General features: G+C 49.8%; 1 protein-coding gene across 12 annotated transcripts in view; it reads right to left on the bottom strand.

Moving 5' to 3' along the window:
• XYLB (xylulokinase) overlaps positions 1–13,992 on the bottom strand; it is an 84,633-nt gene that overhangs the window by 47,055 nt on the left and 23,586 nt on the right. For all 12 annotated transcript variants that reach the window (XM_077992171.1, XM_028843959.2, XM_015131338.3 and 9 more), the window contains 7 exons: positions 12,208–12,288; positions 9,950–10,036; positions 9,499–9,627; positions 8,386–8,451; positions 7,002–7,074; positions 5,083–5,201; positions 1,332–1,413 (listed from right to left, as the gene is read on the bottom strand). In XM_077992171.1, the coding sequence (XP_077848297.1) occupies positions 1,332–1,413; positions 5,083–5,201; positions 7,002–7,074; positions 8,386–8,451; positions 9,499–9,627; positions 9,950–10,036; positions 12,208–12,288 (637 nt within the window). The remainder of the gene's footprint in view (positions 1–1,331; positions 1,414–5,082; positions 5,202–7,001; positions 7,075–8,385; positions 8,452–9,498; positions 9,628–9,949; positions 10,037–12,207; positions 12,289–13,992) is intronic.

Raw genomic sequence — 13,992 nt, 5'->3', positions numbered from 1 at the left:
AGACACCAAGGATACACAGCAGAGAAAAGCACAGGCAGTAATGGAAAAGAAGGGGGTGAGGTTATGTTCACTGTCTGTGCCCTGCCTTAGACACAAGGCCCACAACAGCAGTCTTTTTTTTTTTTTGAGATATAGAGGTGGGGTCTCACTCTGTCACCCAGGCTGGAGTGCAGTGGCATGATTATAGCTCACTGCAGCCTCAAACTCCGTGATCATGCAGTCCTCCCAACCTCAGCCTGCAAGTAGCTAAGACTACAGGTGCACACTACCACACCTGGCTCACAACAGCAATCTTTATCTGCCTTGATTGCTGAAGTGCCCCAGCGCTGAAGGAAGGCCTGGCACATAATAGGCACTCACTAAATGCTGAGTGAATGAACATGTGAGTAAAGGTGAAATGGGAGTGAGAAACAGGTGCACTCAAACAGTGCCACTGAGGTTCAATCAGCAGCGTGTGTGTCAGAAGCCTTGGATCCAGGAATCCCACCTTTGAGAACTTATCCTGTAACAACAAAGAGATGAGACCGAATGTGCATCTCAACGTCATTTGCACTGCCAAACACTGAAGCAACACCACCGTCCATCCATAAGGGACTGGTGAAATAAATGCTGGGACAATTGAGCTCTAGACAACTGTTAAAATGAGAAAGATACTGCCCAGGTTGATTAAAATAAACAATGCTTATTTATGAGCACAGAAAGAAGACTGAAAGGACAGAAAGTAACCTTTCTAATTAGGGTTAAAAATTAACCTTTCTAGTTAGAATTAAATGTAACCCTAATCTGATGGATCTTTAGAAAAAGACTTTTCCTGGGGTGGGGCTGAGGGGTAGTAGTTAGGGTGTTGTTTAGTGCAGCCCACCTGGCCTTCCTTCAGAGATCCGAGGGCCCCTCCAGGGGTGGCTTCAGGACTACCCAGAGGAGAAGAGGAGGAAGAGAAGAGGCTAGGGAAGGAGATGAGGTGTCTGGACGAGAAACAAGTCATTGCTGCAGATCAGATGACAGGGCAGAGACTTAAAACCATGTCCTAGAGGAAGGGTTGGAGGAATTGAGCTATTCATCTTGGAACAGAAAAGACAGGTTAGGGATGGGGTGGGCAAGACTGCCTTCCTTAATCATTGAGCAGTTTTCATCCAGAGAGAGCAGACTGACCAGCTCCTGAGGGCAGAGTTGGAGCTGAGATGGGGCAGGTACAAGGAGTCAGATCGCAGGGTGGGGGTGGTGGGGAATGACCACAGAAGGCTTCACCAAGAGGCTGGACTGGAATTCTCAAAAGTCCAGCATGGACCCAGTCAGGCTCATCGGACAGAGAAACTCCCCGAGATACTCACCTGGGTTGTCCCCAGTGAAGGCCACCACTTTGCATCCTGGAGGAAATCCGTAGCGCTGGATGTAATAGGAAGAAATGGCTCCCTGAGGGACGGGGATAAAGCAAAGGTGCTCTGTTGAGGTAAATCCCGCCTGCCCAGCACAGCCACCCACCCTTCAGGCCACGAAAATGCTACAGGCTCCAGGTCACTGGAGCTGAAGGAATGTTTTGCAGAGCCTGGAGTCACACCACTCCCTGTCACAAACTGGGCGTGTCCCTCCTGTTCACAAATCACCAGAGAAGTCCAGTGCAGGTTTGGAACCACGAGCATGAGGTCATCTCAAAAACTGCTGATCTTGAGATTTCAGGTAGAGAGAACAAACCAACCCCTAACTAGTGCTTGCTTTAGAAGCTCCAAATTCTTGATATAGCATAAAAAAAAAAAAAAAAAAGGTAACAGGACGCCAGTAAGCAAACTCATGGGAGCAGATAATGCCTCGCACACTCGCTCTATCACCCTAGCGACTGGATAAACAATAATTGGACGTGAAAGTGCAGAGAACAACGTTCTAAGGAAAGTAATCCAAAAAAGACATATGCAGGGAGGGCTATCTGAGCACTACCTGCAAAAAGAGGGATGATGAAAAACATGGGTCCTGCTTGGTTCGCCCACACATGACACCTATGTGACAAATGAAAATGCCTTTTCAGAGTCAGTTCTTTCCCGATCCTCAAGCTGCTTGTCCGCACAGGCTCCTTCTTGGAGGCAAGTGTTCTCGCATAAGGCAAACAAAGCCTGCTCTGAATTTCACATCCAACTAAAAGCCACGTGTGGATTATCAGTCCCAATGGCTTGGCTGTTTTCTATCTGCCCTTTCTCTGCCTTTCTGACCGGCGTCAGTCTGTCTGGGTTCTGCACTGTCGGCTTCCACAGGGCCACATGGCTCTTCCTTCAGCTCCGTGCGCTGGCCTCATGGCATACTTTAGATGCTGATGGTTTGGCTTTGATGTTCTGCCTCATGGTGGCAGAGGCTGTTTTCAGCATGTCAGTGTGAATCATACAGGTGTGTGCAGTGGTTCACACCTGTGATCCCAGCACTTTGGGAGACTGAGGCAGGAAAATTGCCCAATCTGAGCAACATAGTGAGACTCTGTCACTACCAAAATAAAAAAAAAATTAGCTGTGCATGGTGGTGCACGCCTGTGGTCCCAGCTACTCAGGAAGCTGAGGCAGGGGGATCACTTGAGCCCAGGAGTTCGTGGCTGCAGTGAGCTATGATCATGCCACTGCACTCCAACTTGGGTGACAAGGTGAAACTCTGTCTCTGAAAAGAAAACAAAAGTGCTTCTGTGGCTGAGACTCCCAATGAGAAGTCCTCACAGCAGCCCCTCCTCCACATGGCCCAAGACTCCCAGTTACACGACTCCCTCCAGGCCTCAGAGTGCCCTTGTCCCTTGTTCACACCAACATTCTCTCCCACCCAGAGTTCCTTCTGGTTGTTCTGGCTCTGTGGTAAGCATTTCCCACCAAAGGGCCCCAGGGGCAGGACCCAGATCTCTCTCTCTACTCCATTGTGCCCACAGGACAATGGAGAACAGGGCTGGCCAACTAGGACACACCAGCGCATTCACAGCTGGTGTCCACTGCAAATGGGTGGCGCCGCCGTGATAGGTAAATGTTTTTCCCATTACCCGTGGGACCAGGCACTATTTTAAGTGCTTTAAACATATTAACTCATCTAATTTGCACAACAGCCCTGTAAGATGAACAGCATCATTCCCCTTGTTCCAGATGAGGAAACCGAGACAAAGTCACAAAGCTGCTAGAACCAGGATTCAGTCCCAGGCTGTCCAGTGCCAGGGCCTGTGCTGTGCCAGCCCCGCTGGTATTTCTTTCTGTTTTCCCCAAGGCTGCCTCCTTCAAGCTTCATCAGCAGTCCCTAGAATTTCAGCACTCTGTCCATTTTTTCTTTAGCTATGCAATCATCTGCCATTTTTATCCCTATGCTAATAAATTTCTAGTGGAATTTCCCAAAGTCCTGCCGACCATAAGGCATGTAGCTGAGCACCTACTATGTGCAAGGCACTGATCCAGACACTGACTGACATCTTACGCTAAACCAAAGACCCTGCATGTGTATGCCTGTGGGTGAATGAACAAGGGAGTGTGCAGCGTGTGTGTGTGTGTGTGTGTCTGTGTGTGTGTGTGTCTGTGTGTGTGTGTGTGTCTGTGTGTGTGTCTGTGTGTGTCTGTGTGTGTGTGTCTGTGTGTGTGTGTCTGTGTGTGTGTGTGTCTGTGTGTGTGTGTGTGTCTGTGTGTGTCTCTGTGTGTGTGTGTCTGTGTGTGTCTGTGTGTGTGTCTGTCTGTGTGTGTGTCTGTGTGTGTGTGTGTCTGTGTGTGTGTGTCTCTGTGTGTGTCTGTGTGTCTGTGTGTGTCTGTGTGTGTGTGTCTGTGTGTGTGTGTGTCTGTGTGTGTGTGTGTCTGTGTGTGTGTGTCTCTGTGTGTGTGTGTCTGTGTGTGTGTGTGTCTGTGTGTGTGTGTCTGTCTGTGTGTGTGTCTGTCTGTGTGTGTCTGTGTGTGTGTCTGTGTGTGTGTGTCTGTGTGTGTGTCTGTGTGTGTGTCTGTGTGTGTGTGTCTGTGTGTGTGTGTGTCTGTGTGTGTGTCTGTGTGTGTGTGTCTGTGTGTGTCTGTGTGTGTGTATGTCTGTGTGTGTGTGTCTGTGTGTGTGTGTCTGTGTGTGTCTGTGTCTGTGTGTGTCTGTGTGTGTGTGTGTGTCTGTGTGTGTGTGTCTGTGTGTGTGTCTGTGTGTGTCTGTGTGTGTGTGCGTCTGTGTGTGTGTCTGTCTGTGTGTGTGTCTGTGTGTGTCTGTGTGTGTGTGTGTCTGTGTGTGTCTGTGTGTGTGTCTGTGTCTGTGTGTGTGTGTGCGTGTCTGTGTGTGTGTGTCTGTGTGTGTGTCTGTGTGTGTGTGTGTCTGTGTGTGTGCGTCTGTGTGTGTCTGTGTGTGTCTGTGTGTGTGTCTGTGTCTGTGTGTGTGCGTGTCTGTGTGTGCATGTCTGTGTGTGTGTGTCTGTGTCTGTGTGTGTCTGTGTGTGTCTGTGTGTGTCTGTGTGTGTGTGTGTCTGTGTGTGTGTGTGCGTGTCTGTGTGTGTGTCTGTGTGTGTGTCTGTGTGTGTGTGTGTGTGTGTCTGTGTGTGTGTGTCTGTGTGTGTGTGCGTCTGTGTGTGTCTGTGTGTGTGTGTGTGTGTGTGTGTGTGCGTCTGTGTGTGTGTGTGTGTGCGTCTGTGTGTGTCTGTGTGTGTGTGCGTCTGTGTGTGTCTGTGTCTGTGTGTGTCTGTGTGTGCGTCTGTGTGTGTCTGTGTCTGTGTGTCTGTGTGTGTGTGCATGTCTCTGTGTGTGTGTGTGTGTGTGTGTGTCTGTGTGTGTGTCTGTGTGTGTGTGTGTCTGTGTGTGTCTGTGTGTGTGTCTGTGTGTGTGTCTGTGTGTGTGTGTCTGTGTGTGTGTGTGTCTGTGTGTGTGTGTGTCTGTGTGTGTCTGTGTGTGTGTCTGTGTGTGTGTCTGTGTGTGTGTGTGTGTGTGCGTGTGTCTGTGTGTGTGTGCGTCTGTGTGTGTGTGTGTGTGTCTGTGTGTGTGTGTGTCTGTGTGTGTGTCTGTGTCTGTGTGTGTATGTGTCTGTGTGTGTGAGTGTGTCTGTGTGTGTGTGTGTGTGCGCTACAGTGCTTCCCTGGTAGCTGCCAGCTCTTAAATGAGCCACATCGCCAGAAAGGAGACCTACCACAACTGAGCATGATGGTACTGGTGGGCCAAGCTTCTCCTCTAAATGAGGTGCACAGGCACCAAGGCAAGCCTGGGACCAGACTTTATCCTGTATCTGCAACAAATTCATTCCAGAACCTGAGGAAGGAAGGAAACAAACAACAGACACATCTTGAAAACGGACCTTTTGTGAAAATGCACAAATCTGGCAAACAGCAGATAATTCTCTTGACGCAACTTGTACTGGAGCTCTTTCTTCATGGAAGGTAGGCATGCTTGTGTTGTTCTGGAACCAGAGAACCAGAGGCCCTAGGGGCCCTTGGAAACACCTGGCACCGCACCTCCTCCAAATATTCCTCATCAATTCAAACACTACAGTTAGCTTGGAAATCTGCTGCTCAGAGACCTCCCAGGGGGCCTGGAACTAGCAGCAACACACTGACCAGTAACCACTCTCTATGTCCCTTAGGTTTCCAGGTCAGCCCCCAGGGATTTCTCAATCTCATCTGACCTTTCAAGGAAAGGTCTCAGAGTCCTCTAAACTTCCTCCTGGTCACTGAGGTCAACCTATTAGCTCCTTCCTAAAACATCCTCCTCCCAAGGCTTCCCTGAGGATGGGAAAGGACAGGGAACCCAGAGCATGGGTGGAGAGACCTCCTCCTCCACTGGGCCAGTGTGGAGGCAGACAGAGGTGGGCTGGGATGCTGATGGTGTCACCTGCCCAGGTGAAATTAGGAGGTGCCATCTCAGGTGAGTGAAGGGGAGCAGAGTGGAGGGCCCAGCTGCGGCTAAGGAACATAAACCTCCGGAATGCTCCCCGCCGCAGCTGCTGCGGTTATCAGCCCTGTGGCAGGAGTGCAGAACACGGGTAGACATGCAGGCTACTCCAAGTTGACTGTTCTGCCTGTCTGAGTTCTACGGAGCTAGCTGTAGGGAACCCTGTTGCCTCCTTCAGATTGTGAGGGAAGCTTAACAGCACTCCTTAGTCACTCTCTCTCCTGAAACCAGAATAAAGCCTGGCACACAACAGCCCTCAAAACCTTCCCATGAACTCCCACGAGGCTCAGAGCATCCCAGGCTCCATTCTGAAGCCACGTCGATGGCTCTGGGCTCCTGCCCTGCATTCTCCACCCCCATTCTGTCCACACGCTTCTCACTCTTAGACTCATCCAAGAGTTCCTGCAGCAACCTCCTCCCAGCTTTCCCCCCTCACTGGCATCATCCGCAGTTTATTTTTTTAGCGTTTTGATTCCAGAAGCTCATAAATCTCATGAGTTCACCAAATGTGAAACAAAAACTTTAATAGCTCCTTGCAGGAGCCAGGCTCCATGATTGCCCCTGCTGATCCCAACCTCCTGGTCTTCACCCCTTGTGAGGTTCCCCCCAACATTATACTGGGTCAGCTGTACTTAGTGTGTGACCAGTAAGATGAGACAAAAGTGATGGCACATCACTTAAAGATTAGGGTATAAAAGACTGCTCAGCTTCTGCTTGGCCTCTGTCTCCTCCCTCCCTCTCTGCAATGTCACTAATGGCCCCATAAAGAGGTCCACATGTGAGGAACTGCGGCCTCTTGCCTGTAGTCCTGTGCATGATGCTGGAAACGGATCCTCTAGCCCCTGAAGATGACTTCAGCCCCGGCTGCCAGCCTGACTGCCACCTTGTGGGAGATCCTAAGCCAGTACCTCCCAGCTAAGCTGCCCCCACATTCCTGACTCTCAGACACTAGGTGAGAAAATAAACATGGTGGTCTTCAGCTGCTAAGTGTTGGGGCCATTTGTTAAGTGGCAAAAGATAATGAATACACTTCCTTCCTGGCAATAGATGACCGGGCTACAAGATTGGCACCCACTCAGGGTAGATGGGGCTCCCATTGCCTGCACACCCACATGCCACATGCAGGCTGCCCAGGCACCCACCCCATACCCCGAGGCTCACCATCGCTGTAGTCAATAGGGGAGTAAGAGCCAAGGAACAGAGAAGCAGCAAAGCTACTGACCAAAGAAATTCTCTGTAAAGGAAAGAAACAGTGAGAGGTGCCTTACTTCCACACACCCTGCGCTGCTGAATGCTTCTGACACACACATAGCATGAAAAAAAATTGGAGAGGGAAGTGGAAACTTTGAGCAAAAGGCCCAAATAATGGTGGAGACTGTGCATCTCAGATAGGAGCTGCTGGAATACCATGAGCGGACTCCTCGGGAGAGCATTCATTCTCTACAGTTTCTGATGGGCCATAAAACTGCCAAGGTCAAAAGAGACAAAAGCCAAAAGCCCTATGAGAAAGGGCTTAGGGAAGCTGCCTTTCCATCCAGAATCCACATGCTGGGGAACATGTGCCCGGATTTCCTTCCTCTATTTCCTTGGCATTTACTTCTGCTCACAAGGGAAGTGGATGTGTGGCCTCAGAACCAACCAGGACACTCTCAGGGCTTCAGGAAAGCTGACTCCTCAGAAGCCACAGACCCTGAGCAGTAGCCAGAGAAATAAATGATGGATTTTCAATGCCACCCTGAGGGTCTGTACTTCCGCATGAGAATCGTGGGCCTTTGGAACTGTGGAGAGAATGTTATCACCCCCTGTCCTCGGTCAGGCCAACTTCGTTCCACACACAGAATTTAGGGAGGGTTTTCACCACTCCACCCAAAGCCTACATTAATGGCTAATGCTGTGGAGTAATCTGGAACCTCGAATCATTAAATAATACACCACATGTTAATTTCTAAGATTAAAAAGGCGCTTTGGTTTAACGTGAGCTGATTGTTTCCTTATCACAAGATGAAAATCACTAGCCAGGGTGTGGGGCTGTTTCTCGGGCAGCAACAAGCGCTGGCTTCAGCAGCTGTGGAGCCAGGAATGAACCTGGGTTCCTGTGACAGAGGCTCTGGCTGAAGGGCCACAGCTGGGGACACAAAGGCCTAGTCCTGCACATTTCCAAAGAAAACACTGACTCCGCGCCAGCCATGTGCCTGGTAGTCCTCCTGTGTTAACCACATAGGAAAGTGAGCAGACACAGCCTGCTCAGACACCCAGATCTTCTACTCAGGTGGTCTCGGGAACATGTCTGTCCCCAGTGCTCCCACCTGGACCTTCACCCTCACCCTTCTGGTCAGGAGAACCCCTGACTTCTCTTTCCCACATTCCATTCTTCCCCTCCTCTTTGAAAATGTCCTGACAATGAGAAGAAAGCACATCGAATATATCATTGGTTAATGTCTGCTTATCAATGCTTTCAGTCACTGCACATGAGATGTATCTATTCTAATGGATTATGAGAAGAATTCAACTGTGACTTTCAATCAAACAGGAACATTTAACCAACCTCCGTGTGTGAGTAGACCTCGGGGTTCTGCTGGTAAATTTTTGCAATTTGGTTTCCTGTAAAACGCTGGAAAAGAAATATAAATTCTTAGGAACCCAAATCCTACACAGAATGAATAATCACCTCCATAAAGCGAGTTTACTGTAGCAAGCTCTGTATAGGAGTAGGTACCATGAAAGCTTTTAAAAGTAAGCCCCAACCGGCCATGGTGCTGTGTGCTTGTAATCCCAGCTACTCAAGAGGCCGAAGTGGGAGGAGCTCTGGAGCCCAGGAGTCCAGCCTGGGCAACACAGTGAGACCCCATCTCTAATAAATGAATATTTTTAAAATCAGCATTAAATCTGCTTGATATCTACTGAACAATGGGATTTTGGCCTTTAAAGCCTTCAAATGTCCTTAGTAATCAAATATTCAGGCAGTAAACAATGGCTCTGCACCCACAGGATAGAGAAGTGAGTAACTTTCGGGCCTTCCTGGAGGGCCTCTCACACATCAGGACCGGACAACACTGAGTGAATGACCCTTGCTCTTCACACAGCATGGTGACTGTTCTGACCAAGGCACCAGAGCGGGGATCGGGGTATTTTCCCCATCCACATATTGTTATTTCAGGTGGCCCAAGTAGGGTTGGCCCTATCCCCAAAACTTTTACTTGGGTCATAAGACCCAAGCTGGCCTAATCACAATCACCCCTGGGGACATCGCTGAACCAGTGGAACAGAGACATTCTTTTTTTTTTTTTTTTTTTTAACTTTGCCAGGCACTGCACTAAGTGCCTTACATGCACTGGCTTCTTTCAACTTCAAACCTACCCAAAACATAAGTCCTGTTGTAATCCCCAGGTTACAGACAATGAGAGGAGGAGCCCTCCTCACCCCCAAGCACAGCACCTCCGTGTCAGGAGCACAGCCATGTGCACACCCAGCCTGGCCTGGGAACACACAGGGCGGCAGGTGGCCTGGATCAGGACCCAGGGGCCAGAGTGCCTGTTCCTGGCTCTGCAGGGCCAACACCTCCACGACCTCATGTGATCCCCACAGAGGCAGGTCACCCACTATGCCTCCAGAGCCTGCAGCCAGACCACGGCCTGCACCCCCTCCATCCTCAGCCTACCTCGTAGGCACGGGACCCCGTGAGGCAGCTGAGAGCCTGAGCCCCGCCCACGGCAGCCTCCAGCTGGCGGCACTGGGCTGTGGTGCTGGAGTCCATCCACACCGGGCAGTCGCTGATGGAGAAACAGTCCTGGGAAGGAGGGCAAAGGCGCAGGCTTAAGCTCCATCCGCTGACTTGGAGGGCTGCCCCAGGGCTGGCGGTCACACTGCCCATCACGGCAGTCGTGACGCTTCTTCCCAAGTGACCTTGGTTGGAGACACATGGGATAGCCCTTTGTGCTGTAAGCTAGAACTGGCCCAATGGGGTCTCTCCCCAAAAGCCTGAGGTTGAAAGCTCTTCTGGTGAGGGTGCCTGAGCATAGCTGCAACACTGAGATGAGCAGGCTTCAGGACCCACAGGACGTGGGACTCTGCAGAAGTTTCTCACACTCACACAATGTAGTCACAGCTACCTGCAGCTGCTGGTGTAGCGGGAGGTCTGGTGATAGGCTTGTCAGTGCCTGCTGGGCTCCAGTCTTCCAGTATATACTTCCGTGTTGCTGTTGGGAAACCCAAGCACATGTTCACATGGCCACACACTGGTGTCACAGCCTCCTGGAGACACAGAAAGACCCCAGACCACATGCCAAAGAACTGGGCTCCGCATCTGCCCCTGCCACTTAGTCACAGAGCTCATCACCCTCCTGAGACTTGGTTTCCATGTCAAGAAAATGGGGGGGAACTCTGCCCTGTCTACCCTACAACTTATAGAAAAGGTCCAAGAACTAATTATTGGTCTGGATTTTGATACCTTTTGTAAAACTGCATTTAAAGACATTGCTTGTAATATTACCTGAAATTCATTTATTTATTCACTCACCCCATTCATTAATTAATTCATTCATTCAACGAACATTTATTAAGCACATAGATCATGCCAGGCTTGGGACAGATCAATAGGATACTATCGTCCCTGTTCTTCAGGCTATTTGAGTTGAGTCAGGGAAAAGGACACAAGCGTACAATTACAAAACCCTATGGAGCTGCAGCGACAGGGCCGTGGGAACAGAGGCACCTGACCAGCTCGGGTACAGATGGGTGGAAGCAGTCGTGAGTATCAGGAAAGGGTCCTAGAGTGTGTTGCATGCAGAGAATCTGCAGGTGAGGGGCACCAGGCAGGTCCCGGGAAGGGTGGCATTCTAAGCAGTGGGCCTGAGGCTGGGTTGGGGGTAGGTGATGGGCTGAAGAGAAAGGAGACAGCCTGAGCACTGAGTGCCTGAAACCATGCTCAGGAGGCTGGGGTTTATCTTGGAGGTGGTGGGAACCCTGGATTACCAGGGGGAGTGGCGTGGACAGGGCTGAATGTATGAAGGGCTTGTGGGAGTCACGGGGAAGGTAGGCTGGAGGCAGGGAGGCTGCGGTAGAGACCTGGAGAAGAATGACAAGCAAGTAGTGCTGGAGAAGACATGGTAGAGTCAAGAGTCACAGACAAATCAGTGGGACGTGAGGACCCTTGGATGTGGGGTGGGAAGGTGGAGGAGTCAGGGATGACAATTGAGTTGTGCCCTGGGTGGATGGAGAGAATTCCCTGAGAAAGAACCCAGAAAGGAGGAGGTAGGAATCAGTCTGGGACATGCTAAGTTTGAGGCATTTGTGGGATATTCAGTCATGGGGGTCAGGGAATATCTAGGAGGGAGATGGGTGTCCAGGCCTGGGATTCAGGAGACAGAAGTAGACAAGATCACCCAGGGAATCTCTGTTGTATTTAACAAGAACCAAAACAATAAATTCCTGTTAGGTCATGGAGGAAGAAGCATCTTCAGAAAAATTAGTTACATCCTAGTAAGGATTTGAAAATATGGCAATCTAGCATGGAGAAAAGTGATCCCAGCACAACCAAGGGACTGGATGAGATGGACTTGGGTCCTGACTCCCACTCCCAGCACGGTGTGATCTCGGGTAAGTGACATCACCTCTCTGTGCCTCATAGAAATATTAACGATCATAGCAGAAGCCCAAGCTTTAATAATGCTTACTGTGTATTAATAGGAGGCACTGTGCTATGTACTTACACTCACAATGACCCTATGACAGATGAGAATACAGGGGCACCAGAATGCCAGATGACGCATCCCAGGTCACTGCTTGTGAATGGCAGAGCCAGGGATCAAACCCAGACAGGATGCCCTGCGTGTGTACCAAGCACTCCACAGCACCACCCTGTAGAATCGTAAGGATTAAGTTGGATGGTATCTGGAAAGGCCTCAGAGTTGTATCTGGCATGCACTAAGTGTTCAGTCAATGTACTTTGATATCATTATTAATACTCTTCCTTCTACTGAAACAACTATCATTATTAGGATCATTTTTGACTTTGCTTTTACTTTCAGGAAATAGAAAAGCAATTGTGGTGCCCCCAAGCAGTCATAATAAATTCATGTCAATTGCTTCCTCCATCCCCTTTAGAGGACCTCTACTCAGTTCTCTCACCAAGAGTCCTATTTTATATAACACTTACTCCTAAGAACTGTCTCAGATCCTTTTGCAATGAGACAAGTTATACAGCCTCCAAAGTAAAATAGTTGTAGGGATTTTTATTCACAGTGAAATTTGTGCAGTGCCTGTCAAGAATGAGCCGCTCCCCATCCAAGGGGAGCCATCTCTTCAACACCAGCACCACTGCCCAGGACAGTCACCCTCACATGGCAGACAGAGTCTGCTGCAAACGAACCTGGCCTGCCCCGGACAAGGCTAGGACTTGAGAGAAGTCAAAGCCTGAAGCCTTCATCTTCTCCAAGATGATATCCAGTGCCTGAGAAGAAAAACAGAACCCACCATGACCGTACAGAACCACTGAATCAGACACGCAAGCCTCAGAATTGAAACACAAGTGCCTGCCATTACAGCAGAGGACTCTGGGCAGATGATGAAAAAACTCATGACTTGGGATTTGTAAGCACTAGAGTACAGAAATTAAACAAGTAGGCATCAATCAAATAAAAACGTCAACTATCCTAAAAATATTTTAAATAAATGGAATCATAAACCACCAACGCTCAAATTTTACTCCCCCCCTCCCCGTCTTTTTTTCAAGACAGGGTCTTGCTCTGGTTCCCAGACTGAAATGGAGTGGTGCAATCTTAGCTCACTTCAGCCTCAACCTCTCAGGCCCAAATGATCCTTCCATCTCAGCCTCCCGAGTGGCTGGAACTACAGGTGCCTGCCATCACCTCACACCAGTAATCCCAGCACTTTTGGAGGCCAAGGCAGGAGGATCACTTGAGCTCAAGAGTTCAAGACCAGTGTGGGCAACATCATGAGATCCCATCTCTACAAAAAAATGAAAAATTTAGCTGGGTGTGGTGGCATGAGCCTGTAATCCCAGCTACTCAGGAGGCTGAGGAGGGAGGATACTTGAGCCCAGGAGATTGAGGCTATAGTGAGCCATGATCACACCACTGCACTCCAGCCTGGGCAACACAGTGAGACCTTGTCTCAAAAACAAACAAAGTAAGGCAGCCAACTTTTGGCTTCTTTTATTTGCATTTTCAAGCCACTATATTAGTGATCTGACTTTACTGCAACAGGGAAGTGAAGAGCAAAGTAGAGAGCTCCCATAAGAGTGGAGCATCAGGCCCAGACTCCCTGTATCCAGGAGCCAGAGGCTGGAGGGAGTGGGTAGAGATGATGGCCGCCTGTTCCAGGCCCCTATTCCAGCCTCTACTGTCTGGTTGGACTCTCCTTTCTAGCGAAACCCAATGAGTGGGATGGATGGTGGTGCCCAGCAGAGCTTGCACCATCCTCCTAAGATTTCACAGCAGGAATTAGAGATTCTCTCTGACCTGTGTTTTCCTGAAGGCAGAGAAGACTCTCTCACTTTTGCCTGACTCCACCACCCCCAGCCTTTGCTGGGAGGGCTCCTTTCAGCCCTGGCTGTGGATGCCATCTCTATCTGTGCCCATCAAACCTCGGGCAGGGAGTGGGGCACAGCCGGAACAGGGGCTGGCAGAGCTAGGATCAAGTTTGGTCCTGGAGGCTGTGTCAGATGAGAAATCACCCTGGCCCCGCCCCCAAGCCTGGCTCTCACCCACTGCTCACCTCCCCAGGTGAAGGCCTTGGCCTATGAGATGCCCTCGCCATCATCACTGGGACCTCCTGACACTGACCATTGCCTCTAACCCCCGACCCTCCCACTCTGCCCCTTGGTCTGGCTCAGCTCCCTCTGAAGTACATTCTAGCCAGTTTGTCTGGATAAAACTTCATCCTTTACCCCAATTCTCCAGTGTATGAATCAGGGTTACACCAATAAAAAAGAAATCATACTAGTTATTTTTAACAAAAAGAATTTAATATAGGAAACTGGTTAGATAGGTATTGGAGGACAGAAAAAAGCTTTTGGAAGACACACACTTAATTGGCCTCCAGTTTCAGGGACTTGGGGACCCTGTAGCATATGATGAGGTAGCCCCTGGTGCTACCATGCCTCTCTGTGCTTTCCACATCCCTGCTCCTGTGG

This window comes from Macaca mulatta, chromosome 2 (genome assembly GCF_049350105.2).
Source record: "Macaca mulatta isolate MMU2019108-1 chromosome 2, T2T-MMU8v2.0, whole genome shotgun sequence".
Classification (NCBI taxonomy): Eukaryota; Metazoa; Chordata; class Mammalia; order Primates; family Cercopithecidae; genus Macaca; species Macaca mulatta.
Note: the sequence above shows the minus strand (reverse complement) of the source record. Positions and strands in the feature narration are given on the sequence as shown.